This window comes from Aspergillus clavatus, genomic scaffold, assembly GCF_000002715.2.
Source record: "Aspergillus clavatus NRRL 1 1099423829750 genomic scaffold, whole genome shotgun sequence".
Classification (NCBI taxonomy): domain Eukaryota; kingdom Fungi; phylum Ascomycota; class Eurotiomycetes; order Eurotiales; family Aspergillaceae; genus Aspergillus; species Aspergillus clavatus.
The window spans coordinates 784,708-811,579 of NW_001517110.1; the positions used below are offsets into that span (position 1 = coordinate 784,708).

A 26,872-nucleotide genomic window follows, 5' to 3' on the forward strand; every position below is an offset into this window, starting at 1 on the left:
ATTCAAAGATTCCGTAGAAGACTACCCTCCGCAAACGGACTGGCCGGAGTCATATCCAGCATCGGCTTCGTAGCGTTGCGGTCGCCAGTGGCCACGCCATGACCCACGGGGCCGCTGCTTGGTACAACAGCAAGCTGCGCTGTACGGGCGAGGAGGCTGTTGGCGAGGAAGGGATTGTCGGGTGACTGCGAGTGATCCAGCGGGATCATGGGGGATGCGGATTCCGCGTGGTAGGGCCGATGGTTGCTGGCGCTGCGGGCGGTGTTGGAACGCTTGCGAGTCTGCATCTCGGGGATGGAGAGTGGCTCGGGGGGCACGGGTGGGCGTCTCCAGGTTGTTGAAGGCGGGATGGCGATGCCCCCCACGGGATCCAGCCCGTTGACCGCGTCAATTAGTGGGACGCCGGGTTCAACGGCAACGCCCCTGCCTTTGCGACTGTGCTGCGGAGGGGCTTGGTAGACCGGAGTGAGATCTACCAGCGGTTTGCCCCGGTTCACCGACAGTGATCGATTCATCCCGCCGTTCAGATCAGGCGGCTGAGCCGAGGTCATCGTATTCGAACGGCTGGCTGGCTGGCTGACGGGGCCGCGGCGCGAGCCTAGGGTACCAACCAGCCCGTTAGACGTGAAGGGCTCTTCATTCGCTCTTTTCTCCTTCTCTTCCCGGTCTTTCATGATTTGCTGCCGTACGGTGTACGTGCGGCCTAGAAGCCCGCCCGAAGAGAAGGGAGACTCCTCAGAAGACTGTGCTGCCGACCTGGACATATCCGGCTCTGCAACCAATGATTTAGGGAACGACGACGGTGGAGGCCCATGCTCGCGCGAACTTCCCTTCCGAATAAACATATCTTTCGACTTGCTCGACTTGGCGGGCTCATCCGACACGGCGGTGGACGGCGGGGCTGCATCGGCACCTGCTTGATGATCGGAATCGAGATCGATCAGCGGCTTGAACGAACGTGGCTGATTCGATCGAGAATGTGACGAGCCAATCCTTTGCTGGTGGGAATTATCTATATCTTCGATCTCTTCCGCCTCATCCACCGGGGCTGCGCCCTTCTTGTGAACCAGGTACCAGCTGCGCCATGTCTGGACCGCATTGTACCACTTTTGCGCAACCGCTCGGTCGTTGGTCGAGATGAAATGGACGAAATTCTCCGTCGACAGAAACATGCTGGACTTTTGCTGACTTTTGATTGCCTGGCAGATCTTCTTGGGAGGCTTCACATTGTTGCGCAGGGAATCCAGCGTGAGTGCATAGATGTCAAAGTCGGAAATATGGCAGGCATTCGTCTGGTCCTGTCCATGTTCCTTCTTGGAGACGGTGATTTGCCCGTCCGAACGCAGAGTGACGAATCGTTTATCCCACTTCCGGGGCCGTTGCGAGTAGTAGGCGTGCACCGTCACATCTGCCGGCGGCGCAACCGGTACATTCTGCGCTTCAAGCGAACGGAGCGATTCGAGACTTGCGGGGTGAACGATGATCAATGCATTCTCTCCGTCGTGGGCCCACGAGTTCATCACATCCCGGATACACTCATACCGACGCAACGGCCGCTCAAGCCCCAGCTGGCTGAAGGACTCCATCAGGATGAAGTTGAGAGGATCGATCTCGCTGGTCAGAGATCTCGAGGCCATAAACAACAGGTCCTGAACACGAGTAGACGGCATGACACTCAGCTTGGCAGACATCTTGCCATACTGGACGAGAACGTTTCGTTCGCCGGCATTCACCGCCGAAACAGGCGCATCCACCCCGGTGAAGTAAGATCCAGCGGCCGGCTCAACCGCTTTGGCAGCCGACTCCGCAGATTTATCTCGCGGTATAACCAGCTTCATCCTCTCTTTCAGCGAGCGACGTTTCGGTTCGCTGGAGTCATCCGACTTGCGGCATCGTGCCAGAGGGTCTGAAGCATCGTGCTTGCGCCGGTCATCTGCGACCCGCGGCACGGCCCGTTCCTGGGTCGTCGCCCTGCGCAACCTAGGCTTGTTGGATTCCCCCGTCAAGCGCGCCATGGCATCCTGTCTGTGTTTTTCGCGCTCCGCCTCGTCGTCCTCGGCAGGCGCATTGCCGTCTCCATGGACCTTCGCCGTAGTCGCAGCGTCCGGTACCCTTCGAGACGGCGCGGGAACTTGTGCCATTTTTGTCGCATCGGCCGGTGTTTCGGGGATCGACTGTGGATAGACTCCGTTCAATTGCGCTCCATGCGCTGGAAGGGCAGGGGCCGGGGACTGCGCTGTCGCGGGGGTGGCTGTCGGAGCGCGTTGGCGTCGATATCGCGACATGCTTCTGCTGATCGAGGCACTCGGAGGATCATTGGTCGACCCCGTCCCATTATGAGAAGCGGTACTCGTCACCGGGGCGCTTGGTGGACTGGGGACCGGAGGAACTGAGGTATTCAGCGATTTCGGCTTTTGTGAGGCGGCCCTTCTCACGGACCGGTAGCGGGAGAATTTCATGGGGCTCTGGACATGGGCTGTGTCCATGCTGGGTTTCTGTGTTTCCATCGCCATGACGAGGGAATCGCTTTTGTTCGAGGGTGTGCTGTCTTTCTTTCTTTCTTACACAAAATCTTCGATAGCTATCAATTGCATTTTCTTATTTTTTTCTTTTTCTTTTTTCTTGTCGTGTGATCCAACGACACCTGTAAACTAAGGCGCGCGACAGTTGGCTGGGAGTGTGTTCAGCTCGACAGTTCCAGACCCAACCGTCTTTACAGTCGAAGGTTTCAGTGGCGCTGAGAGTATGAAGTGGCTGAAGTGACCATGCAGGAGGAAGGCGAAATAATGATACGACGATAGCAATGAATGTGAGAACTGAGAAGAAAGAGGGAGAGAGAGAGAAGGGGAGAAGAAGAAAAAAATAAAAAGACAGGAAATTAAAACGGACGAGCCGTGGGAGCAGGTTCGCCAACCCCTTGGATAGTGTCGATGGACGTTTCACCAACAGCAAGAGAGTATTAAGTTATTAACAGCTTCAAGCCTCCCAGACCCAGAACCCCAGTGCCAGACTCAGAGTGACAAGAAGCCCTAAAATAGACCCCCAGGGGATCCATCTGAGCCACTGTCAGAGATTCAATCAATAAAAGCGCGGCGATGGACGAATCCAGCCAGGCGGATTGCGGAGATTGGGGGGGGAGGTTCTACCGTTAGCTACACAGTATACCCGTTATACTTATAGTTATTAGTGTTAGATGGTGGAAGAAGAATGGAGGGATCCGAGAAAGTGGAGAGGGTGAAATTGCGATTTAATTAAAGCAATACTCTCTATCCAACTCACTACTCACTACTCACTACTCCTACTGTCTGTAACTATGCACTAGACTAGATAGATAGAGTCTGGGATAGATGCTGTTGGCTGTTGGTGTTACCCTGCAAGCAGAAAGCATTTCGCTCTAACAATCCTAACTAGATAGTTAGTTAATTACTCTGTACTATGAATTGAACTGCCTTGGATTTGGGCGGGAACAGAATAACAGATGCATTCAGCCCCCTTCGCCAAACCAATCACCATTCCAACTAGGAAAGTATTCCGGGAACAACAAGAAAAATGGTGGTGGCTGGGACAGAAAGACAGGGGAAGAGAACTCCTAAAAAGATCAATGGATGTTCGTTGGAGAGTCAAGTCAATGCTCTATAATTATTGATGATAGCTGTCATCGTGGTACCTGAAATTGTAGGATTAAGTAACTAATAGTAGATACTAATCATACTACTACGTATGTCTATGTAACTAGAGAATAGATTATCTAGTGACATGGATCGACAGGCCCTATGGCTAACTAGAATACCCACACAGCGGGTGATTGACAGAAGGGACATGGAATACATTGATCGACAATCGATATAATGGTAGTTGAGAGCGGCTATTGTTTGAGATTTCCAGGAAGATTTCTAGAAAAAAAAGGGATTCTGGACTTCATCAGACATCAGACTTCCGGATAGAAAGTCCCCTGAGTCCATGTCCAACTGTTTCCCCTGGGTTCCTGCATCCACAGTAGCACAGCAATATCAATACCTCCATCGTTGCATAATACGAGCCACTGACATTATTGAGTCGTGCATATCGTGTTATATACCTCGGGTCGCTGGTGTTAACTACCTAGGAACTCTTGCGTACAATGCCTTTTTTTTTTTTTTTTTCTCATCATGGCATAAATCATCAATCCTCCGCTCATTTCTTGTAAGCTCCGAGGTTTTTCCGCCTAGATCAAAGTCAGTTTGAGATCGCGCCCACCCCGGGAAGCAAGGGCCCACGTACCACCACGCGACAAAGTCGGTGGTCTGCACATCAATGCCAAGGTCCTTCAGCGCCTTGGTTGACAGATGAGTATCATACGGTCTCTGGACAGACGCGTTCGGATCGTTCCCTTGCTTGTTCCGGACCATCCCCACCAGGGAAAGTCCGAGCACCTCCGCCAGTTTCTCGCAAATCTCATACTTGGTCATCCGATCTTCGGACGAGAACTGCAGGATCTTGGGCAATTCGTGGATTCTAGGTCGCTGCTTGAGGTACTTGACGACGATGTCGCGGCACACGCGAGCCACGTCCTCCGTGTTCGTGGGGTACCGTTGCGCCCAGTCGTCCATCTTCACACCCGCCTTCTCGTCCTGAGACTTCCAAACCGCATCGATCAGACAGTTCACCGCGCTCTCCGAGTTGCTCTGCGCCGTGCCGTACAGCACCGGCACGCGCAGGATCACTCCTAGGCCGGTCTCCTTCGTGGCCTCCAGCACCGCGAGTTCGCCGTCGCGCTTGAGCTGGCCGTAGAGGTTGGTTGGGTGCGACTCGGCATCAGCCTCGTACGGCGCTTCGCCCTCCTTTCCGGAAAACACATAGTCCGTGGAGATGTAGATCATCAGCGCTTTCCGGGAGGATGCCTCTTCCGCGAGAATGCGAGTCGCTTCGACGTTGACCCCGCGAGCTTCCTCGGGATTCTTATCGCATAGATCGGGTGACCGGTTTGCGGCGCCTACATGAAAGCGTCAGCATCGAGCGGAAAGTGATCACCAAGAGCTGCGTTTATGGATCATCTGGCGTACAGTGAATGACAATCTGAGGTCTAGATTTCGCAATGTTAGCCTCGCAAACAGAGCGTAAGCACAGCCATTACCGTATAACAAGAGCAGGGACGAGAATCAGAATCCAAGAAGACTTACTTCGCTTCATCCAACAGGTTCCTGATGTCCCCGTCCTTCTCGAGATCGGCCTTGAGAATCGTGGGCGGGTTGGCTCGAGAATAGCCTTGCCCCACGACAAAGCAGCCGGAGTGCTTGAATGTGTTGAACACCTGACGCCCAAGAAGGCCGGTCGCTCCCGTGATCAGGACAGTCGTAGACATTGTGTTTGATATGTTGATTCGAGGATATGTTGCTGGGTGGGATGCTGAGCGGTGCTTGAAATATCCCGCAACTGCCCCTCTACAGATACCGGTCTTCTCTGGAGCACCCACATGACGTAACGACAGCCCGTCCAGTTCCTCCAACAGCCAAAAAAGACACACAACAGAAATAGTATTTCGGCAGAAGATCAAGAATTGGGATTTTTGGAGAAAAACCGGGTTTCTAAATTTACGACACAGGGAAAGCTTGAGATGATTGAGATTGTTTCTAGGCTCCGAGACCCCAGACATATAGCATGGCACTATCAGGTTTGCCTCAGTCAGGGTCCAATTGCATGGCGCACTGGCCTGGTTTGAGCATCAATAAGGTATTAATAGCAGATGCCTACTAACATTGCTTCAAGCTTCAGAATTGGTGCATATAAGCCAACTATATCCCTATGCTCTTAGGAGTCTAATTAAAGGACAGCCGGCTACAATGAGATGATACAGCACGAGGCTCAAACATAGAACCTGGTACTATTCAGCCCTGTGCCTGTCTATCCAGCTCCCTGGCCCTGCGAAGGACGTTATGATGCCGAGCGATGATGCCAGAAGTATCTGCAATCCTGAACGATTCGGGATAACCTCGCCTTCCAGGCCATATAATCACGTGATGTGGCGTATTGCCCCGTATGGTAAGTTTTCACCCGGAAATGTTTCCGACGGTCACCGCTTTCGTTATGAGGCGTCTACGGTGAACCTTTTAGACCTGCCCGTCTGACAGTCTTCCCCCGTTCTGTTCTCCAATTGTCAATTTTTTTGGGACAATCATGTCGAGTGCAAGGAATCTCTCAGTTGCCCTTCGACGGGCTCGGGTACCCAAGCCTCGCAGCTGGGTGCGGCCTCTGACCGTCAACAGCCCGTCTGTGGCAGTAGCAAGAACCTTCACCAGCAGCGCCGCTGTCGGAGGTAATGCGACGAGGGAAATCAAGTACACCACCAACGCCTACCCGAACCTCAAGCGCGACCCCAAATTCGGCGAGATCACCGAGCAAGACGTGAAGTATTTCAAGGAGCTGCTGGGCGCGCAGTCGGCAGTGATTGATGGTGTCACGACAGATGCGACGGACGATATCGAGCCGTTCAACGCCGACTGGATGCGCAAGTACCGCGGGCACACGAAACTGGTCCTGAAGCCCCAGAATAAGGAGGAGGTCAGCCGGATTCTGAAATACTGCAATGAGAAGAAGCTGGCGGTCGTGCCGCAGGGCGGTAACACTGGGCTGGTGGGCGGCTCCGTGCCGGTCTTCGATGAGATTGTCATCAATACCTCGCGCATGAATCAGATCCGTTCCTTTGACGAGGCCTCCGGTGTACTGGTTGTCGATGCAGGTGTGATTCTCGAGGTCGCGGATCAGTACCTGGCGGAGCGCGACCACCTGTTCCCCTTGGACCTGGGAGCGAAGGGCTCGTGCCATGTTGGAGGAAACGTCGCCACGAACGCGGGAGGTCTGCGTCTGTTGCGCTATGGTAGTCTTCATGGCAATGTGCTTGGCCTGGAGGCTGTCTTGGCCGATGGCACGATTGTCGACTCTCTTTCCACGCTACGGAAGAACAATACCGGCTATGACCTGAAGCAGCTGTTCATTGGCGCCGAGGGTACCATTGGAATCATCACTGGTGTTTCGATCCTGTGCCCTCCTCGGCCCAAGGCCGTAAATGTTGCCTATTTCGGTCTCGAGAGCTACGATCAGGTTCGCCAGGCTTACAAGGAGGCCAAGGGTCATCTTTCTGAGATCCTCTCCGCCTTTGAACTGATGGATGGTCGCAGTCAGAGACTGGTTCACGAATCGACCGGCACCAAGCTCCCTCTTGAAGGAGAGTACCCCTTCTACTGCTTGGTGGAGACCAGCGGCTCCAACGCCGAGCACGACATGGCCAAACTGGAGGGATTCTTGGAACACATCATGGGTGAGGGCATTGTCGCCGACGGTGTCTTGGCTCAAGATGAGACTCAGTTCCAGTCCATCTGGCGCTGGCGCGAAGGTATCACGGAGGCGCTGAGCCACCTGGGTGGTACTTACAAATATGACGTCTCGATTCCCCTGCCTGAGCTGTACCAACTGGTGGACGACTGCCGCGAGCGGTTGACGAAGATGGGACTTGTCGGCGACGATGACTCCTTCCCCGTCCGCGCCGTCGTCGGCTACGGCCACATGGGCGACTCGAACCTGCACCTGAACATTTCCGTCCGGCAGTACAACAAGGACGTTGAGAAGGCCATCGAGCCCTGGGTGTATGAGTGGATTCAGAAGCGCAACGGTAGCATCAGCGCCGAGCATGGCCTGGGTATCGCAAAGAAGGAGTTTATCGGATACAGCCAGAACGATACCATGCTGAAGTTGATGAAGCAGCTGAAGGATCTGTATGATCCGGTAAGTGTTCTCTGCTCTTGCTATTATTGACTTGATTCATACTAACCGTGATATACACAGAACGGAATCATGAACCCTTACAAGTATATCTAAATTTCTCAAGCCTTGCATTGCGTTGTTGTCTCTGGTGTACATAGCGTGAAAAGCATCCATGTTCGCTAACCTTAACCTCATGTGTAAATTTCCTGTCCATTTCTGCTGCGAATCAAACCGACGCCCTTGATCAGAACCGGACTCCATTCCTTAGTACTATGTACACAGTAGAGCATCCCTTTTACTGCTACTCCAATCTCCCAGCCCTCTGACTGGCTGTGTATCAGTCAGCAATCAAACTCTTCAGGCCGCCCATTTGCGGGGAATTACCATAAGCAGACTAGCACCGCTCAATGGTTGCCTCAGGCGGCTTGGCGCCTGAGGCCTCGGTTGCCATGCGCTACCGCCTGTTGTTCCTCGCCACGAACCATGGAAAAGTGCGGCTGTCGACCGCTGGATGCGATGGACCGGATTTGCGTTTAAGCTACTCTCTATTCCCCTTCCCTTCCCTTCCCTTCCTTTCCCATCCAGCTCAATTAGCACGTTCTGGTCGCTGAGGTTGAGTGTCTGCTCGACTTGATCAACATCCGCCTTGTTGGTTATCTTTGTCGGCCTGGAATTTGCTGGTTGGGCTGTGCAGGTGTTTTCTCTTCCAGGACCTCGAGCCCCTGAGCTTCCCGGTGGGGTCGTCTATTCGCGCAAACCATGGAAGACGATATGGCAAGTCAGTATCAGATGATGGAGGAGTTGGGGAGTAAGTGCTGGCAACTCTTTGGGCGAGCAGATGGGTGGTGTTTTGTACTGACGGGGTTTTGATGCTAAAACAGGTGGGAGCTTCGGGACGGTGTACAAGGCCATTGAGAAGACTACCGGCGAGATAGTTGCGATCAAACATGTATGCCCTCATCGCGAGCTTATGGCTTGGGTTAACGCATTTCAATTGACCTCTCTGAACCCGGTTCTAGATCGATCTCGAATCCAGCGAAGACGACATCCAGGAGATACAGCAGGAAATCTCCGTCCTGGCTACGTGCGCCAGCCCCTACGTGACGCAGTACAAGGCGAGCTTTCTCCGGGGACATAAGCTATGGATCGTCATGGAATTCTTGGGCGGGGGATCTTGTCTTGACCTGGTGAGATATGAAGCGGATGGAAATCCGTCGATGGGGCTCGGTCGCATTTGGGGACTAACCAAGGCATATAGCTCAAGCCCGGTGTCTTCAGCGAAGCGCACGTCGCCATTATCTGCCAGCAGCTGCTACAAGGCATGGAATACCTGCACAGCGAAGGCAAGATTCACCGCGACATCAAGGCAGCCAACGTGCTCCTCTCCCATACCGGCAAGGTGAAATTAGCCGACTTCGGCGTTGCGGCCCAGCTCACCAACATCAAATCGCAACGCAACACTTTTGTCGGCACCCCGTTCTGGATGGCACCCGAAGTCATCCAACAGGCCGGATACGACTACAAAGCGGATATTTGGTCGCTCGGAATCACGGCAATCGAGATGATCAATGGAGAACCGCCGCATGCCAGCACGCACCCGATGAAGGTACTCTTCCTGATCCCCAAGGAACCGGCACCTCGGTTGGAAGGGAGCGACTACAGTAGTGCGTTCAAGGACTTCATCGCGCAATGTTTGACCAAGGATCCGGACCGAAGACCCAGCGCCAAGGAGCTTTTGAGACACAAGTTCATTCGAAACGCAGGGAAGACGGAAGCGTTGCAGGAGCTCATCCATCGGAAGCAGGATTGGGATGCGGGCAAGGGTGTCACGCATAACCCCAAGTACTACGCGGAATCACTGTAAGTTTCTTCGTCTAGGGTGAGGTTGATGAAATGTCACAGTGGCTGATCGCGCCGCTCATACAGGCACACTATCACGCGCTTGGAGGACGACGATGGTTGGGTGTTCGACACCGTCAAGGCACCCCCAACAACGATACCGGAGGATATGGACGACACGGTATTGGACGTAGATACACAGGACCACTTGTACGACGAAGCCTCGGAGATGATGGACAATCTACATGTGTCCAGTCCGCCTCCCCCTCCAAGACATGCTACGAACTCGACTGTGCGACGAACTCCCGCGGCTGACCGGAGCCCTTCGGTGCGACGGGTAAAACGTAGGTCCAGTGGCATGAAGCAGCCCCTGGGTGTCGACTTAAGTTTCGGAAACAGTCCGTCGACAGTTCGCCAATTCCGCCGTGTGTCAGACAAGATCGCTTCCGAGTCCTCCTACACTTCTCAGTACCCGACTGCTATGGACGAGAATGCAAGCCCAAAGGCGCTGTACTCGGAATCCAACAGCAAGGAAGCACTGTTGGGGCGACGAGCTTATAGTAAAGCTGTCGGCCTGGCCTGTCAGGAGGTCCTTGGTACGACTGCGGACGGGGAGAAAAGAGAGGCAATCTCGAGACTGGCAGAAGCATGGAGCGACCTGGAAATGGTCGATCCAGAGGGTCTCTACCACATCGTCAAGGCGATGAACGAGAAACTGCAGAGGTGAGTCGCTGCGAGCCCTATTTTCTTCCTTCTTGACCCATACTGACTGACCTTCGTTCTCACCCTTTCAGTGATTCCAAACTGTCGACTCTCATTCCGCAAGCTCCACAACCCGAATCCCCACAACGACCTCGGCTTGTTTTAGCACAGAACAATCCACACCTGAAGAGCCACCGCCGCCGTCAGTCGGCAGCAACGCCCGACCCTAATTGGCAACCGGCGCAGCTGTCAAATCTCCCCGGCCAGCAAGTCCAGGGAATGGAGCATACCAAACAATTATCGGATGTTCTGTATCAACGATGGTCAGACGGCCTTCGCAACCGCTGGCCTGGCCTCTAATTCGATCTTTTTGAGCCATTTCGTTTGTCCTCCCTTTTTTTTTCGATGTATAAAAGGTGCTGCATGTGGGCGTTTGGGGCTTCGATATATCCTCGTCATCTTTCATACCTCTTCCGCGACTGTGTCCTCTGGGCCACTACACTCTAATCACTCTCGTTCTATCTTATTGAGCCCATCAATGGCGTCCTTCGTTCTACGTCGTTCTCTGATCTCTGCCTTGGGTCGGTTTGCTGGTCCAACCACCCATTCAGAAGGACAGATTCTGGCATCGCCTCCGTCTCTTCTCTGGGAGAGGAGTAGCGAGGAAAGCATCTCATCATTCTTTTGCGAACCCCCGACATCTCTCTGGCGTCCGGCCTTATTCTTTCACGTTGATTCTGCTGTTGCATACGAGGAGTTTCCATTCTTACATTTCCTTTCTAGTGAATCTTTGCCGACCTGTCTTTTGTGTGATTATCTGTCTTTTCCGTCCGTCCAGCATTGGCTCGTGAGCATTGTGCTTCAACTTCTTCATAGACTCTGTTTGTTTTACCACTGGTCTGTCTCGAACGACCGCCCCATCCTCTTTCTTGTGTGACATATTTATCTGTTGCTGGTGGTTGATTGTAGCTAGTATGATTTGATTTGTGTACGTTGTGTTGGTCAAGATTTGCATATAACCATCAAGATCCGGAAAAGAATAATAATAATTTGATGTTCGCGGTTCAATATCCTTCCAGCTCCATTAAATGCAATTAAGTAGCAGATAATTCATTGTCAGCAGTTTGCTCCGCTGGTATAATCACCCACATACGGAGTACTGTGTAGTTACTTCGTATGCTCAGACTTCGAGGTGGCATTTCTTCACCAAGCCAGCCACAAAAGGAGCCCTTGCCGAAGAGACAAATTGCGACTCGACTTTCTGACTCTGCCGTAATCAAACGACCGGGGAGAAACTGCCAATTGGAGCCAGGGTAAGAGCCCCCCGCCTTGGTCTTCCTCATTTTCTCAAGACGATCGCTCATCGCAGCGAGATTGTCGACTGTCGAGCGTCGAACCCGTTGTTTGACATGATATTATTCTGCCCCCCTCTCCTCGGCTCCCCCCTCCCCTGAACGGGTGAAACGACTGCAACGAGGCCCTTGAGCCTTGACGGAAAGGATGCGCGGTTGGATGACCCGCTTTATGTCTCGCGGTTGCTGTGAGTCGTCAGCTCCGGTGGCTAAACCGCTAAAGAGTCGCTGGGCTGGCGTGCTAAGAGGCTAAGAGTCAAGAGCACTAAAACCACGGGGGAATCCTGGGCCCAGGCGGTCTGTTAGTGACTTTGTGGACACTGAAATTAAAGGTGGATGGATGGCTGACTGAGAGAGGTTAGGGAGAAGAAATTGGATTGGAAGAGGGATAATGATTCGAATCCTTAAGTGTCCGCTTTTCTTCATCGTTGTTGTTATTTTGGTTTGTCCTGTCTGTTTGGTGATGCTGCTGTTGCTGTGAGGCTGATCTATCTATCGATTCATTCCATCGCATTTCGCCTCTCTTAGTTATTGACTTTCTCCCATCTTCCTTTTCCACTTCATCCTTTTCCTTTCTTTTTTATTCACGCTCTCACTATCGCTGTTATTATTTGGCTGGCCAATCCTTGACGCTCGTTTTGTCATGATTCAGTCACTCTTTTGAATCCCACCCCCTTCCTTCAACTGCTCCCTTTCTCCCTGTGATTGATACTTGTCGCCGAAGATGGGAGACTTCCCGGGAACGGTCGACGCGGAACCTGCGCCGGAAGCGTTCCAGGGATTCTCGCCGTCACCCAGTCTTCACCAGGAACAGCCAGCTGTCAGTGACAGGGCTGTGTCGTCGGTACAACATCGTCGAGAACTTCAGCAGAAGCGATCCTCTCTTCCCCCTCAACCACACGGCACCGCTCGCCACGCCAAACGTCTGACTCTCAATTTCCCCATCAATATTGTCCCCGGCTCGGATTTGGATCCTAATATCGCATCTCCTGGATCTATGACCCCTGTAACCTTTTCTTCCGCCCGTCCATCGCCCGCTGCCGCCACCGGGACCCCGGTCATCTTCGACGGTGAAGACGACGGCTCGAGCCTTCTAACCGCCATTGCGTCGCAAGAACGAAAAGTGCTGGAGCTTCGCGAAGAGCTGCAACGAGCCGAGGCGGAGCTGGATACCCTGAAGAAGCAATGGGCCTCATCAGAAACAACCAAGAAGCGGACGGAGATCAACCATCGAGCGGAGCCTCTGGTACCTCTCCGCTCTTCCGAGGAGATTGCCAGGGACGAGCCGAGCCAGCATCGCAGAGAACGCAGTGCAGGCACAGCAGAGGGCCCTGCCACCGTGCAGGCTCGACTGAGCCGTGATCTGGAGCGCCGTCAAAGCCTGCGGGTGGCTGTGCATGCCGGCACTTCGATCTCTGCCAACGGTCGGCGCGTTTTCCAGGGTTCTCATGCCCGGACCCTCTCACTTCTCTCGCCGGCTTCCAGCTCCGGTCAGCCAGGCTCTGATGCGGATGGTAGTCGTGCGACCAGGACCCCGCGGTCGGCGACTTTGCCTTCTGTCGAACGCAGCACTGCGCTGGAGAACGTCAACCAGTCGTCGGAAGATGTGATCTCGCAGTGGCGCAGGACAATGCCGCCTCCGTCGCGGGAGGCCCTCGTGCGCACGGGCAAGCAGATGGCTTCGGATCTGAGAGAAGGCTTGTGGACGTTCCTGGAGGACATTCGACAGGCCACCGTGGGCGAAGAAGGAATCAGTGCAACCCAGTCGAGAGGCGTACCGCCGCCGCGGAACCGGGATTCCAGCTCCACGTCTCGAAGCAGAGACCGATTGTCGGTGCATGGAGGTAAATTGTCACGGTCGCCGTCGTCCACGCGAGGCAGGGCTGGGGAGACGAAACTTTCTACTGGTAAAGACACTAAATCGGCGGACATAGATGTGTCATTCTGGAGTGAATTCGGCATTGATACACCTGGGCAGAAGTCCGTGAAACAAACTCGCGGAGCCTCAAATACCCCACACGGGGCGACCGAACAAGAAAGATCGAACGACAATCTCGACGTTGAAGACAACTGGGAGGACTGGGATACTCCTCAGCCGAAGAAGATGCACACCCCGTCTTCGAGCCGCTCCACGCTCGAGTCCAAGCACGACCAGTCTCCGATGACCCAGACCAGTAGCCCTCGTACAAGCGGCAGGTACGCTCCTGGACCTCCATCCAACTGGTTTCACTACCCCCTGACGTGATGATATGCGCTGACCTGGACCCAGTTTTGGCGACTGGCGCGCCACCCATGATGATTTTATCCCCGATCCCAGTGTTTCCGACGGTATCCCCTGGCCTGCCATCACCAAGTTCGCTCCTTCGAAACTGACGCGCACGGCGTCGAACCTGATGGACGAATGGGAACGCAGTCTCTCGCCCTCTCCTGACAGAACGGGCCAAACGAGTCACTCGCCCCTCGGCAAGGACGATAAGAAGGAATGAAAATAGCCCGGATGGCGTCCGAGCTGACCTTCGATTCCGAATTGCGCTTCCCCCTGATGACGGACTGCACTATGATACGATAGCTTATGGCCAGCCGCTGCGCGATCTATTCTCTCTTCCCGATCTCTACATGGGACAAGTACCAACGTAACGCAGGGCCACGATTTTTTTATTCGAATACCCTTATGACCACAGCCTTTTTCTCGCCAGCCATTTCTCTTTTGGTTCTCATTCTATGACACATTTTTTATTCTTGGTGAAAATTTTGCCTCGATATCTATGAGCCTTGTTTGAGGACTGTATATGTATTTTATCATGTTTGCTAAATGTTTTCGAAAATTGGTGTATATATACTTCTTTTTCCAAACTCATCATCTTGACGTCTTCAGTAATATCTCCACTTACTCACATTCATGGCAATTGTGGTAAGTGTATTCTTTCTGATGCCGAAAAAGTGCCGCAAGCGTCACGTGACATACTGCGTTTCTGGTCGACGCGCCCCGCCGCAAATAAATTTGTTTTCGCCATCTCCGCAAAACCTCCGGGGTCAGATATCGCGCGCATGGCTTGAATCCGACGGGTTGCCTTTCCAGTTTGGTGTTATTGAGTCCTGATTTTTTTTCTCAGTCCTTGAACTACCAGCCATCTACACAAGTCTGCGCATATACTACAGCGCTTGATTTATCCCACGTGAAACTCCGCCATCAACCATGAGCTTTCCAGGAATGACGCCGCCCATTGGCGGTATGGGAGGTGCTGGTGGTGCTAATATGCAGGGTATGAGCGAGCAGGAGCAGGCGATGGTGAAGGCTGTATGTCGAACTCACTCTTCCCGTCCAGAGCTATACACTGATGAGATGTTAGATGCACGCCGCCATGGAGTCCTGTCCTGTGAAGACCGTCATCTCAGGAACAATGGGTTTCGCACTGGGTGGTGCCTTCGGCCTGTTCATGGCTAGTGTACGTAAACCATCCTTCCTAATAATTCCCCCCTCGACCATTCAGTTCTGACGACCGGTTCTTCCGATGAAATATAGATGTCCTACGACTCCGCATTCACACCGCAAGGCGCCGCGATCTCCGACCTCCCCTGGCGCGAACAAGTCCGCCGCGGCTTCAAGGACATGGGCGCCCGCTCCTGGTCCTCGGCTAAGAACTTCGGCATCGTTGGCGCCCTGTACTCCGGCACCGAGTGCTGCATCGAGGGCCTGCGTGCGAAAAACGATCTCACGAATAGTGTCGCGGCCGGCTGCATCACGGGTGGCATCCTCGGTGCGAAGGCTGGCCCGCAGGCGGCGGCGGCAGGCTGTGTGGGCTTTGCGGCGTTCAGTGCGGCGATCGATGCGTATATGAGGATGCCATCAGAGGAGTGAGGGGGTTGGGTTCTGATATGGAGGCGGTCAGATGGGTGGTTTCGTTGCTTGGTTTGTATACACATTAGGGCGGCGTTTGGTCTATTGTTGTATTTTTATGTTGCTTGTTTGATAGATATGGGTGGCATTTGGGGCGTTTTTGGTTTCGCGTTTCGCTTTTTGATGCGGAGACTTTTGATCCCCTCTCTGCGTGCATATATGTCTCTCTCTTATTTGTCTCTACAGGGGATATTGTCTCCCTAGACTATGGGTGGACAACCTGTTATAATCGGTATGTATGCTGCTCGCAACTCATGTGTATGATAAGATTGTTGGATGTATAGAAGTTTGGGATACATAGGACTTGCTTCTCGCGATTGGCGCAGTGCGATATCGCACGAATCGACTCGAAATTATATTTGAGCAATTCCTAAGACCCAGATACAAGGAGCCGTATATGTAGTACATTGCCTGCTCTCAAATCTGTACGACGAGAATGTTTCAATCTCAACGGCCATGCGAGTCTATTAACACTCGGCATGACGTAGATTTTATATCGGAGGCAACGAAGTATATATCCACCACCCGTGCACGCAAACAATCATCAACACAACCACCACCATCGACTTTAAGTACAATTCTCGGATCCAGAAGACAAGATGACATGTACGGTAAGTCGTGATCCACCCATCTCCGAATCCCCACTGATGACCCCAGCAACTCGAATACTCAGTCGACAGTCCCTTGAACCGCGAGCCGTCCATCAAGAAACTTGTGGCTAGGTACAGCCTCTTCACACCCATCCTGCACAAAGCAGCACGACAACAAATCCTAATTGTCTAAAGCTACATCACCCCGACCGAAATCTCCTACGACCGCAACCACGGCCCCATCCCCCACCTCTCCGCAAGCCACACCGTCCACGTCGACGGCCTCGTCTCCACCCGCCTCGCCCTATCGATACAGCAACTCGCGACAGACTTCCCCCAGCAGGAGGTCATCTGTGCGCTCGAATGCGCAGGCAACCGCCGCCACACGATGCGGACGATGCTCAAGGAAGTCGACGGGATTGACTGGGGCGATGCGGCGGTGATGAATTGTCGATGGAAAGGGCCGCGGATGAGGGATGTGTTGCGCCGGGCTGGGGTTGGGGAGGGCAGGCAAGGTCTGCACGTGGAGTTCTCGTGCCATCAGGCGAAATGCCAGGATGACGAGTGGTTTGGAGCGAGCGTGCCGCTTGAGCGGTGTTTGCTGGAGGACGGGGGTGCGATTCTGGCGCTGGAGGTACGTTTCCTCTGCTCTGCCATTCTCCAGGCGGAAACGTCGATATCTGGCTGATGCGCGGTATGGCGGAGTGTTTAGATGAACGGCGCCCCGCTGACGCCGAAACACGGATACCCCGTGCGCGTGATCATGCCTGGCGTCATCGGCGCCCGCTGGGTGAAGTGGCTCGACCGCGTCACCGTCTCGGAGCACGAGTCGCGCAACTTCTACCAGCAGCTTGACTACAAGGTCTTGCCGCCGGAGGTGGTCGACCGGGCCTCTGCGCAGCGGTACTGGGACCGGATCCCGCCGATGTTTGATATGCCGATGAACTCCGTTATCGGGGTGCCGGAGGACAATGATACAGTCTCCCTGGATAGCTCGGGGATCATGGAGGTGAAGGGGTATGCTGTCCCGCAGGGGGCGCATAGCCCCGTGACTCGCGTGCAGGTGTCGATGGACAGGGGGATGACCTGGATCGAGGCTATGATTGAGGATGCGGGAGGGGAGAATCGACGGTGGTGCTGGGTGTTGTGGACGGCGGCGGTTCGGCCGGAAAAGGGGACGGGGAGGGAGATTGTGAGTCGGGCGTTTGATGCGGGAGGGAACGTGCAACAGGAGCATTCGCAGTGGAATCTGAGGGGGGTGGGGTATAATGGGTATGGGAGAGCGAGGAATCTGACCATTCTTTAATTGTATGCAGCTGATTCGATCTGAGCGTGGCTTGGCAACACAGCAGGGTACTTGGCTGGCGGAACTGGACTGCAAGTGAAATGATCCAAAGATCTGTGTTCGATAAGGATATTGGCCTAAATGCTCGCGTAGAATCGTAATTTGTATTGCACAGATCTAATGGGAAATATACAGGACATTGAAATCATGGCAGTACAACGTATCTCTCAAGGTGCTTGGGAATCGAATCTCTCAGACCCTTGCTCTGCAGCCAGGTGTTGGAGAAGAGTCGATCAGCATACCGATACGCGCCATCACACAGGATAGTCACGACAGTGCTTCCCTTGGGGAGCTTCTCGGCAACCTCCTTGGCAGCGACAACGTTGAGCGCAGAGCTAGCGCCCAGATAGAGACCCTCTTCATCGAGACAGCGGTAGACCATCTCGATGGTCTTTTCATCGCTGATGTTCACCGATCCGTCAAGAAGATCGATATCGGGCTGCAGGTTATCCGTGACACGGCCCTGGCCGATACCCTCTGTGATACTGCTGCCGCTGCGTTCGATCAAGTTTCCACCGCTCTGAATGAAACTATGGAGCACACTGCCGGGGGGATCGGCAAGGAAGCACTTCACCCGCCCATCACTGGCAGTCTTCAGGTAGCGGGTAATACCAGCCAGTGTCCCTCCCGTTCCCGTAGCGCAAGTGAAAGCATCGATGTTTCCGCCGGTTTGCGTCCAGATCTCAGGACCCGTCGTATCGATATGGGCTTGACGGTTGGCCGTGTTGTCGAACTGGTTTGTCCATACTGCGTTGTCCAACGACTCGGCATGTCGTCGAGCTTGGTGATTGTAGTTCTGCGGGTTGTCGAATGCGACCGCGGGCACAGGGTAGACCTCGGCGCCCAGAAGACGCAGTAAGTCAATCTTTCCCTGCGACTGGGTGTTTGGCATGTAGATGACCAGCTTATAGCCCTTTGACCGGCACACGTGCGCCAACCCAATACCGGTGTTGCCAGCCGTGCCTTCCACAACGGTACCGCCAGGCTTCAGGAGACCCTTATCCTCCGCATCCTTGACGACGAACAGAGCGGCACGATCTTTCACGCTGCCGCCAGGATTCTGGAACTCGGCTTTACCGAGGATGTTGCATCCGGTTTGCTCGGAAAGTCGTTTTAACCGGATAAGAGGTGTGTTTCCAATAGCTATGTGACAAGGATTATGAGTCAGCTATCAAGCCTGACAGCGAGAAGAAGACGCAAGGCTCTTACACACCCTCTGTCAGACCATTTACCACGCCCTGCGCCTTAGATACTCGTTCATGGTAGGCAGTAGATGCCTCTACCGCGCGCAAGGCGGTAGTGCCAAATCGCCGAACACTCTGTCGGAACATGATGACCACCAGATCGCAAAGACTCCGAAGCACCCGTGAGCAGTTTACAGAGCAAAGAAATCCGAGACAATCGAGCAGATGGAAGAAGGGGAGTTCCCCAGATTGTCATGCACCGATGATCGGCATTAGTCATCTCAAGTCACGTGAGCGATGGCGTGATGAGAGTTCCTTAGGGCCCTAGGTGGAACAACTGGCGAACCATCAGTTTCCTGGCAGGCTGGCAGAGAACGCCGCTACATCGTTGGGTTGGTGGACAGTTGCTCTGATTGAGGGATCTTTCCTACAAAAGATGACATCGCATATCCCATTCCTGGTTCCATAGATAGTCTGTAGGAGTATGGAGTAAAGAACCTGGATACTTACTAGTAGATGACGGATACCACGCAAACACGTGCTGAAAGCCCTAGCCCTTATCGCAACCCGTCCCGTTTGGGATGTTTGTTTATCCTGCAACCCCGTGACAGCAGCTCTGATGAAGATCAACTCCTCCATGTTGCTGGAAGAAAACAACCCCCGAAGTCTATCATTAACCCCACGATCTCGTACTATACAGCAGAAGATGAGATCCAAATGATCGCTCGGGGATGACACTTGAATGAAGCCGACGAAATATATTTGATCGATTCATGAGAACTTGATCCAACAACCCCCTCATTACCTACCAACCATGCCCAGTCGAGTTTCTGCCCGTTCGACATCCGCCGCGACACGCAAGTCGTCGGCGCAACCTTCAGCGTCAGGAGGTCGCGCCGCATCTGTGACTCCCTCATTCGTTATTCCGCCTGAACCTGCTTTGCCCGAAGCCTCCCCCAACCTACGCCACGATGTATGTCTGATCTTTGCCGACGCCCAACGTTCAACAACTGGCCATCGGAAGCTCGTCGTACGTCTGAGAAAGATCCAAGAAATTTGCTGTGGAATCTCTCAGAAGAAGACGAAGAAAGATGCCAAGGACTCACAAGCTTCTCCTGAGCTCGTGCTCCCCAGCGAAGAGACCATTCCAGAGAAGGAGTTCAATGTAGAGATCGGTCGCTGTTTGTTGCGCATAGTACCAATCAAGAAGACCGAACCTGTTGGCGATCGTATTCTGCGATTCGTTGGCACCTTTCTGGCTCACTCGTTCGAGAAAGATACAGAAATATTCGGATCCGACGATGATGAAGACATGCAGAGTATCGTGGAAACCCCTACTGCGCGACTGGCTATCCACCTTGTCAGCATTGTTGCACCACTTCTCTCAGCGAAGGATAAGACAGTGCGCTTTCGCGCGACACAAATCACTACGCATATTGTCAATTGTCTAGATACCATTGATGACGATCTGTACCACACCATTCGACAGGGCCTTCTGAAGCGGATCAGAGATAAGGAGCCCTCGGTCAGAGTACAGGCTGTGATGGGTCTTGGGCGTCTCGCCGGCAACGAGGAAGAAGACGGCGACGATAAAGACGATAGTACTACGGCCCTACTAGAAAAGCTTATTGACATCATGCAGAATGACACCAGTGCCGAGGTGCGCAAAACACTGCTGCTCAATCTGCCCCTTGCACCAGCCACTCTACCGTATCTTCTCGAACGTGCGCGTGATCTGGAAGCAACAACCCGACGAGCATTATATTCTCGTTTGCTTCCCACGCTTGGTGATTTCCGCCACCTGTCACTTACGATGAGAGAGAAATTGCTACGATGGGGTCTTCGGGATCGGGATGAAAATGTGAGAAAGGCGACTGGGAAACTTTTCTACGACCGTTGGGTTGAGGATTGCGCTGGCACAAACAACGACCCCGAAAATGGCCCTTCTAACCAACGTTCTTCCCCCAACATCTCTGCGCTTCTAGAACTCCTTGAGAGAATCGATGTTGTCAGCTCCGGGATGGACTCCGGAATCGCGCATGAAGCCATGCGCAGCTTCTGGGAGGGTCGGCCCGATTATCGAGAAGCAGTGGTCTTTGACGAGCCGTTCTGGGAGTCGCTGACGGCCGAATCGGCGTTCCTTCTGCGCTCATTCAACGATTTCTGCCGTGTCGAAACCGACGGGAAATACGACAGTCTCGCGGACGAGAAGATGCCCGAAGTGACAGCGTTTGCGCATTTCTTGCAAAAATATATAACGGACCTCTTACGAAGGAAGAAATTGAACAAGGAATCCAGTGAAGCCAACGACGATGAGACCGTTGAGATCGAATTTATTGTCGAGCAGCTGTTGCATATCGCGATCACCTTGGACTATAGCGACGAAGTTGGACGACGCAAGATGTTTTCATTGCTGCGCGAGTCGCTTGCTGTGCCGGAGTTACCAGAAGAATGCACCAAGCTCACCGTGGAGACATTGAGATGTGTGTGCGGACCGGCAGCAGCAGCGGAGAATGAATTTTGCAGTGTTGTTCTCGAAGCTGTCGCCGAAGTCCACGACACTATTGTGACTGAGGATAGTTTTGTGTCGGCCAGATCCGAGGTGAGCGATGCCACCTCTAGCCGGCATCGCTCGGAAACCCCGAGTGAGGCCTCAGTCCCTTTCAACAAGGAAGAGGCCAAGGCCAAGGTCCTGCGTGAAATTATGGTCAACATGAAGTGCCTGCATATTGCACAATGCATGTTACAGAATGTGGAAGGCAACCTGCAACAGAATATGAATCTGGTGACCATGCTTAACAACTTGGTTGTGCCTGCGGTCCGTAGTCATGAGGCCCCGATTCGCGAGAAGGGCCTGGAGTGTCTGGGTCTGTGTTGCCTGTTAGACAAGGTGGGTTTCTCATCGGGATCTTGCGACATGTCACTTGATTCGAATTATGCTAATAATCTATCTCTCTAGACCCTGGCTGAGGAGAACATGACACTCTTTATCCACTGCTACAGCAAAGGTCACGAGGCTTTACAAGTCACTGCTCTCCATATTTTGTGCGATATGGTGACGACGCATCCCGCCCTTCTCGCACCTGTCACCCAGCCGGACGGAGAGACCATTTCCCCACCTGCGTTCCAGAAGCCCCTGCTCAAAGTTTTCGCAAGAGCGCTGAGGGCCAGCTCCCCGAACACGGTGCAGACAGCTGCGGCTACCGGTCTTTCAAAGCTCCTCCTGACGAACACCTTCTCACCATCCGGATCGAACATTCCCCAAGCCATTCAGGAATATAACGAATCGGCCGTGGAGACCCTTTTGCAGTCCCTCATCGTTTCTTTCTTCCACCCGCGTACTCGAGAGAACCCGGCCTTCCGACAGTCGTTAGCTTATTTCTTCCCTGTGTACTGCCATTCCCGGTTGGAGAACACACAACACATGCGAAGGGTGGCAGTCCCCGTGGTGCGTGCGGTCCTCAATGCGGCCGAGGAATATTACTCTCTGGAAGCAGAGGAGGATAGCGATGGCGAGATTGATGAGAGTGTCGGAGAAAAGGAGCTCAAGGCATTGATGGCAGGTGTTGTTGGTATGCTTGCAGAATGGACTGACGAGCGGCGAGTCGTGGGCCTGGGAGGTGAAAAGGTTCTGGCCGGTGGTCCTGCCAGTTCTAGCGCATGTGGTTTTGTGCACCTGGCTCTGGTGAAAGATATCCTGGAACGGGTTCTGGGGGTCAGTTCCGGCACCAACCGATGCTCGAAGGACGAGAAGAAGCTTCTGTTCTCACTGTTGAGCAAGCTATATGTCGCCCCGCCGGCCCTACCTTCGCGATCCGGATCTCGGGCGCCGGAAAGCGATGATGCCTTCCGGTCCAGTATTCGGAGTGGAAATGGAGGCGAGATTGTCTCCCCTGAGAACGCAGCGCTTGCTCTCGAGGTCAAGGAGCTGCTGGATGAGACGATCCAGGAGGGACTCGCGGCGGAAGCGGCCGGTCGGAATGCGCTGGTCAAGGTGAAGAACTCGATCCTCAAGCTGATCGCCGCAGCCCAGGGGGTGCGGTCTGACAGTGTGCGGCCGCGCGAAGGCACTGAGGACATTGACAGCGACGCGATGAGCATTCGTTCTGGTAGCGTTCGACCCTCGATTGAGCACCCCAGTAGCCGTCGGCGGGCCTTCTCACTGGAACCCAGCATCATGGAGGAGGACGAGAATGACGATAGCCGAGGGACGATTATCAAATCGGAGATGCATGACGAGTAGTTGGTTGCCTGTTTGAGTTTGCAAAAGATGTGTTTTTGTTTGCGCCGGCGTTGCGAGGGGCAGGAGGGACGGATATGGGTTCTGATGCATGGACTTGGATGGACTTATGATTTTTGTACTGATTGAGATTCGTGTATCTAATTAGTGATTTTGGGTCTCTTGTACATGATTGATCCGCCTTTTTTTTTCTACCCCGAATTGGTCACGGTGTCCTTCATCTGGAGGCATCCATGTCGCTACTAGCATTGTAGTCCATTCTGATCACGACCGATGAACCTATCAGAAGGGGGAGATGCGATCTGGCATGTTCAAGAGTCAACCATGACTGATGCAGATTGGATAGATGAGAGGATGATCAGAAGATGTGTTCTTGGTTCTGTCTTGCTGATTGTTCTGATATTTGTCTCGATATACTTTTACTCTCAAGTGCTTGATGGGGGGGGGGGGTTGGTTTCGGGGAGAGATTATTAGAATGGAATGTTTGTGTCTGAGCTTCTGAGGGAGGAATGTATTATTACCTATGAGATGGATGTCTCTCGGGAAGTAACAAAGTGACAGGTCTCCTGGCCCAATGATGCTTGAGAAGTGCGCTGTCAGTGGGAATGGAATTCTCGAGGTAGTTAGTTAGTTTCTATTCTATCTCACCGATTCCAGGTGGGATTTCTCGCTGTGGTGGCTGGATATACATTGGATAGGAGGACGTGAGTGTCATGCTGTATGTCTGTCCTATTGTCTTGGGGAGAATTGATAATCGATGGTAATGGATGCATTAATTGACTCTATCTATCTAGCAGATTCTTATTTCTTGACTGTCTCTCCCATAGTCCCACTCCTCGTTTCTTTCTCTTCTAGTTACTAGTTAGTCTATCCTCTAAGGTAGTTATCTTCTGTACCTGATTTGTTCTGGATGCCTCAGGTACCAAGACTCGATCACTGCGATCAGGCGATTCTTTCTCATCTCGTCTCATCTCAACTCAACCTCATTGACAGATTTACATATACTCTCTCTCTCTCTCTCTCTCTTTTTCTGTTCTCCGAGGATTTTAATTCCATCTCGGTGTACTTCTGACTGTTTCCCCCCCTTATTATTCCCAGTTGCCTTAATATACCCTCGACGCTCCACCAGACCAAACCAAACGCCGCAAGTCCAATCAACGGGACGCCCAGCTGGACTTAGTACTAGTAAGTAGTACTCCGTAGTAGTTGAGCAACCTGTGTGTTGCTTTCTTCCCTCTTCCATTCTCCCTCCACTCTCTCTCTCTCTCTCTCTCTCTCTCTTTCTCTTTTCTCTCTCTCTTCGCTCTCTCTCTTCTCTTCCAATCCCATCCATCCTCCCCTCCCCCCCCTTCTTTAAAACCATTCTCGACTCTCCTCTTCCTTTCGTTCTGATTTTGGTTTGTTGTTTGCATCGGTTTTAAAAGAAAATCACGACGGTTCTTCTGTCGTGATTGCCGTGTCTCTTTTGTAGAGACGTTCCATCTTTTTTTTTTTTTTTTATTTTATTTTCCTTCCCTATTTTTTTTTCCCTTTCTTTATTCCCTCCCGCACTTCCCCCTTCTGCCGCTCCCGCTGGCACTTTGAGAAGAACCACCAGATCAGCCAACCTCTCAACGACAAGAGAGAGACACCACAACGATGGCCACCGTCTCAGCACCTACTCCTAAGTTGGATCGCTACATTGTCATCCACGTCGCAACCACCTGCGATGAACATGGCGTCTACGTCACCAAGGACTCTGCAGAGGTGATCGAATTGGGGTGGATTTTGTTGGATACCAAAACCTGCGAGGAGGTGGGCTTCTTTCTATTTTTTCTATTTTTTCTCTCTCTCTCGCATTGCAATCCAACAGTGCACTCAATTCCGTCTTTTCCCCCTTGTCGTCTATCCCCCCTCTCCTCTTGTCTGGGTGCTTAGGCCACCAAAGCCCCCCCCCGTCAACACGAATTACCCGCGGTTCATCCGATCGATTCCATGCTGACTCGGTCTCCTTTTCCTGCTTAGTTACACCGCGAAAGTGTCCTCGTTAAACCCGTCAACACTCCGATCACGCCGCTTTGCAGTAAGTCGCTTTTTTCCCCCTCTTGGTTTCCAGACTATCCGTCCGACCACCATTCATCTCCCTGTATGATTTGAGACACGCGATTCCTTTTCATTCGAAACCCCTCAATTTGTCCTTTTACAACCTTCCTCCTCCCCTTCCTGTACGGTCTCCTGCGTTCCCCGGATGCATCGGTCTGTTGGTTCAATGGCTGACAGTTTCGGACAGCAAGCCTGACAACTCTGACATGGGAACACGTCCGCTCGGCAGGTACCTTCCGCGACGCGATCAACCGCTTCGATGCTTTTGCCCAAGAACACCTCATCAGCAAGAATCTCGAGTTCGCCTTCGTCACGTTGGATTCGTGGGATCTGCGCGTGCAGCTGCCCCGGGAGGCTCGAGACAAGGCCGTTGTCCTTCCTCCATATCTTCAGCACTCGCGGACCTTCGATCTCCGCACCGAATACCAGCGATGGCAGACGCATCATCCTGAGTCCCTGCCCTTCGGACCCAGCTCGCTTTCCAACATCTGCGCCGCTCTCGAAGTCGAACCCGTCCAGTCGTCCGCTCCCATCAAGCACAACCTTCCCTTCCACCTCCAGGCCTTGGCTCCCGCGTCTCCTCGCCGCGCAATGGAGGAGGCCATCACTCTGGCTCGCGTGCTGCGCGGCTTGATCCGCAAGTCCCAGCCCCCACACGAGCATCCGGAGATCCTGACTCGGCCTATGGATGCCCGAGCGGATGTGCGTGCCTTCTTGACCGAACGCAGCAAGGTCCTGCACCTCAGCGGCTTGCCCCATGATACCACGCAGTCGGAATTGGAAAGCTGGTTCACCCAATTCGGTGGCCGTCCCATCGCCTTCTGGACGCTCCGGACCCCCGATCAACACAAACCCACGGGTACCGGCTTTGCCGTGTTCTCGTCCCACGAGGAGGTATGATCTTCTGACACTGTTGCTCCAGACTGTTTCCCCTCATGCTGACCGTTTCTTTTAGGCTGCTGAAAGTCTCTGCATGAACGGTCGCGCTTTGAATGAAAAGGCCATTGAGGTCTCTCCCTCATCCAGCCGTGTTCTGGATCGTGCCGCGGAGATCCTCACCCCCTTCCCTCCTTCCAAAAACCGTCCCCGCCCTGGTGACTGGACTTGCCCCTCTTGCGGCTTCTCCAACTTCCAGCGTCGCACCGCTTGTTTCCGTTGCTCGTTCCCTGCCATGGCTGCGGCTCCGGACCCGATGGGCTACGGGGCTTATGGCTATGGCCCCCCATCCATGATGCCCCCTCACATGGGCCACAACCACGGCATGGGCCATTCTCGCGGCTTGGGTGGCAACGGTGGTGTGGTCCCCTTCCGGGCCGGTGATTGGAAATGTGGCTCGGAGGGATGTGGCTATCATAACTTTGCCAAGAACATCAACTGCTTGCGCTGCGGAGCCCCTCGCTCGGGCGCTGCGGTGGTCGCTGACTCGGCGTTCCCCTCCCCCATGGACCCTCCAGCTGGCTTCGGCATGGGTCCCAACTCCATGACGAGCACTCCGGCTCCTGCGCCCTTCACCTCCGCGGCCGGCGGCTTTGGTGGTTTCAGTCAGCAATTCGCTGCTCCGCCCAACAACTATGCCCTGCCCTCCGGTCTGGGAAGTGCTCCCGGTGCCTATCCTCCCATGGGTCAGGTGAACGCCGGCTACGGCTCCACCAATGCCTCCCATACCGCATCCTCGTTCTCCAACCCTGCCACCCAAGCGGCCTTCAGCGGGGCTGATCACGCCTCCTCCACGAGCGCGTCCAACGGAGCCTTCTATGGCACCGATGGCTCGAACGATCCTTTCGCCTTCCTGTCGACCGGATTGGGTGGGTTGACCGTCTCCGACGATAGCCACTCTCGCCGTAATGGCACTGGCGCGAGCAAGTCCCCTGCTTAAATCAAGCACGTTTTTGAAGAGGGGCAA

General features: G+C 53.6%; 10 protein-coding genes across 10 annotated transcripts, besides 6 other annotated features; 7 read left to right on the forward strand and 3 right to left on the reverse strand.

Moving 5' to 3' along the window:
• Window positions 1-2: 2 nt before the first annotated feature.
• On the reverse strand, window positions 3-2,513 carry ACLA_002990 (uncharacterized protein; the record flags this gene model as incomplete). Its single annotated transcript, XM_001276313.1, has 1 exon — window positions 3-2,513. The coding sequence occupies one exon, from the start codon at window positions 2,511-2,513 to the stop codon at window positions 3-5; it is 2,511 nt and encodes an 836-aa protein (XP_001276314.1).
• A 747-nt stretch (window positions 2,514-3,260) lies between these two features.
• Window positions 3,261-3,302: a microsatellite.
• Window positions 3,274-3,302: a microsatellite.
• Window positions 3,303-4,173: 871 nt separating this feature from the next.
• Window positions 4,174-5,341, reverse strand: ACLA_003000 (dTDP-4-dehydrorhamnose reductase family protein; the record flags this gene model as incomplete). Its single annotated transcript, XM_001276314.1, has 4 exons — window positions 4,174-4,204; window positions 4,261-4,972; window positions 5,043-5,062; window positions 5,160-5,341. The coding sequence occupies 4 exons, from the start codon at window positions 5,339-5,341 to the stop codon at window positions 4,174-4,176; spliced, it is 945 nt and encodes a 314-aa protein (XP_001276315.1).
• Window positions 5,342-6,153: 812 nt separating this feature from the next.
• ACLA_003010 (FAD-binding oxidoreductase) lies at window positions 6,154-7,851 on the forward strand (the record flags this gene model as incomplete). The annotated part of the gene is made up of 2 exons (XM_001276315.1): window positions 6,154-7,758; window positions 7,819-7,851. The coding sequence occupies 2 exons, from the start codon at window positions 6,154-6,156 to the stop codon at window positions 7,849-7,851; spliced, it is 1,638 nt and encodes a 545-aa protein (XP_001276316.1).
• Window positions 7,852-8,288: 437 nt separating this feature from the next.
• Window positions 8,289-8,320: a microsatellite.
• A 176-nt stretch (window positions 8,321-8,496) lies between these two features.
• On the forward strand, window positions 8,497-10,638 carry ACLA_003020 (STE20 family serine/threonine-protein kinase; the record flags this gene model as incomplete). Its single annotated transcript, XM_001276316.1, has 6 exons — window positions 8,497-8,545; window positions 8,619-8,686; window positions 8,757-8,924; window positions 8,996-9,597; window positions 9,664-10,299; window positions 10,371-10,638. 6 exons carry the CDS (start codon window positions 8,497-8,499, stop codon window positions 10,636-10,638), a joined length of 1,791 nt encoding a protein of 596 aa, XP_001276317.1.
• A 1,716-nt stretch (window positions 10,639-12,354) lies between these two features.
• ACLA_003030 (DUF4048 domain-containing protein) lies at window positions 12,355-14,116 on the forward strand (the record flags this gene model as incomplete). The annotated part of the gene is made up of 2 exons (XM_001276317.1): window positions 12,355-13,826; window positions 13,900-14,116. The coding sequence occupies 2 exons, from the start codon at window positions 12,355-12,357 to the stop codon at window positions 14,114-14,116; spliced, it is 1,689 nt and encodes a 562-aa protein (XP_001276318.1).
• Window positions 14,117-14,826: 710 nt separating this feature from the next.
• Window positions 14,827-15,489, forward strand: ACLA_003040 (translocation channel protein TIM22; the record flags this gene model as incomplete). Its single annotated transcript, XM_001276318.1, has 3 exons — window positions 14,827-14,928; window positions 14,981-15,076; window positions 15,154-15,489. 3 exons carry the CDS (start codon window positions 14,827-14,829, stop codon window positions 15,487-15,489), a joined length of 534 nt encoding a protein of 177 aa, XP_001276319.1.
• A 643-nt stretch (window positions 15,490-16,132) lies between these two features.
• ACLA_003050 (putative sulfite oxidase) lies at window positions 16,133-17,424 on the forward strand (the record flags this gene model as incomplete). Its single annotated transcript, XM_001276319.1, has 4 exons — window positions 16,133-16,139; window positions 16,202-16,250; window positions 16,314-16,752; window positions 16,831-17,424. The coding sequence occupies 4 exons, from the start codon at window positions 16,133-16,135 to the stop codon at window positions 17,422-17,424; spliced, it is 1,089 nt and encodes a 362-aa protein (XP_001276320.1).
• Window positions 17,425-17,608: 184 nt separating this feature from the next.
• On the reverse strand, window positions 17,609-18,794 carry ACLA_003060 (cysteine synthase A; the record flags this gene model as incomplete). The annotated part of the gene is made up of 2 exons (XM_001276320.1): window positions 17,609-18,606; window positions 18,677-18,794. 2 exons carry the CDS (start codon window positions 18,792-18,794, stop codon window positions 17,609-17,611), a joined length of 1,116 nt encoding a protein of 371 aa, XP_001276321.1.
• Window positions 18,795-19,461: 667 nt separating this feature from the next.
• On the forward strand, window positions 19,462-22,890 carry ACLA_003070 (condensin subunit YCG1; the record flags this gene model as incomplete). Its single annotated transcript, XM_001276321.1, has 2 exons — window positions 19,462-21,537; window positions 21,607-22,890. 2 exons carry the CDS (start codon window positions 19,462-19,464, stop codon window positions 22,888-22,890), a joined length of 3,360 nt encoding a protein of 1,119 aa, XP_001276322.1.
• A 1,001-nt stretch (window positions 22,891-23,891) lies between these two features.
• Window positions 23,892-23,919: a microsatellite.
• A 221-nt stretch (window positions 23,920-24,140) lies between these two features.
• Window positions 24,141-24,204: a microsatellite.
• Window positions 24,141-24,205: a microsatellite.
• Window positions 24,206-24,525: 320 nt separating this feature from the next.
• Window positions 24,526-26,845, forward strand: ACLA_003080 (putative RNA binding protein (Arp); the record flags this gene model as incomplete). The annotated part of the gene is made up of 4 exons (XM_001276322.1): window positions 24,526-24,681; window positions 24,892-24,949; window positions 25,157-25,863; window positions 25,925-26,845. 4 exons carry the CDS (start codon window positions 24,526-24,528, stop codon window positions 26,843-26,845), a joined length of 1,842 nt encoding a protein of 613 aa, XP_001276323.1.
• Between the last annotated feature and the right edge of the window lie 27 nt (window positions 26,846-26,872).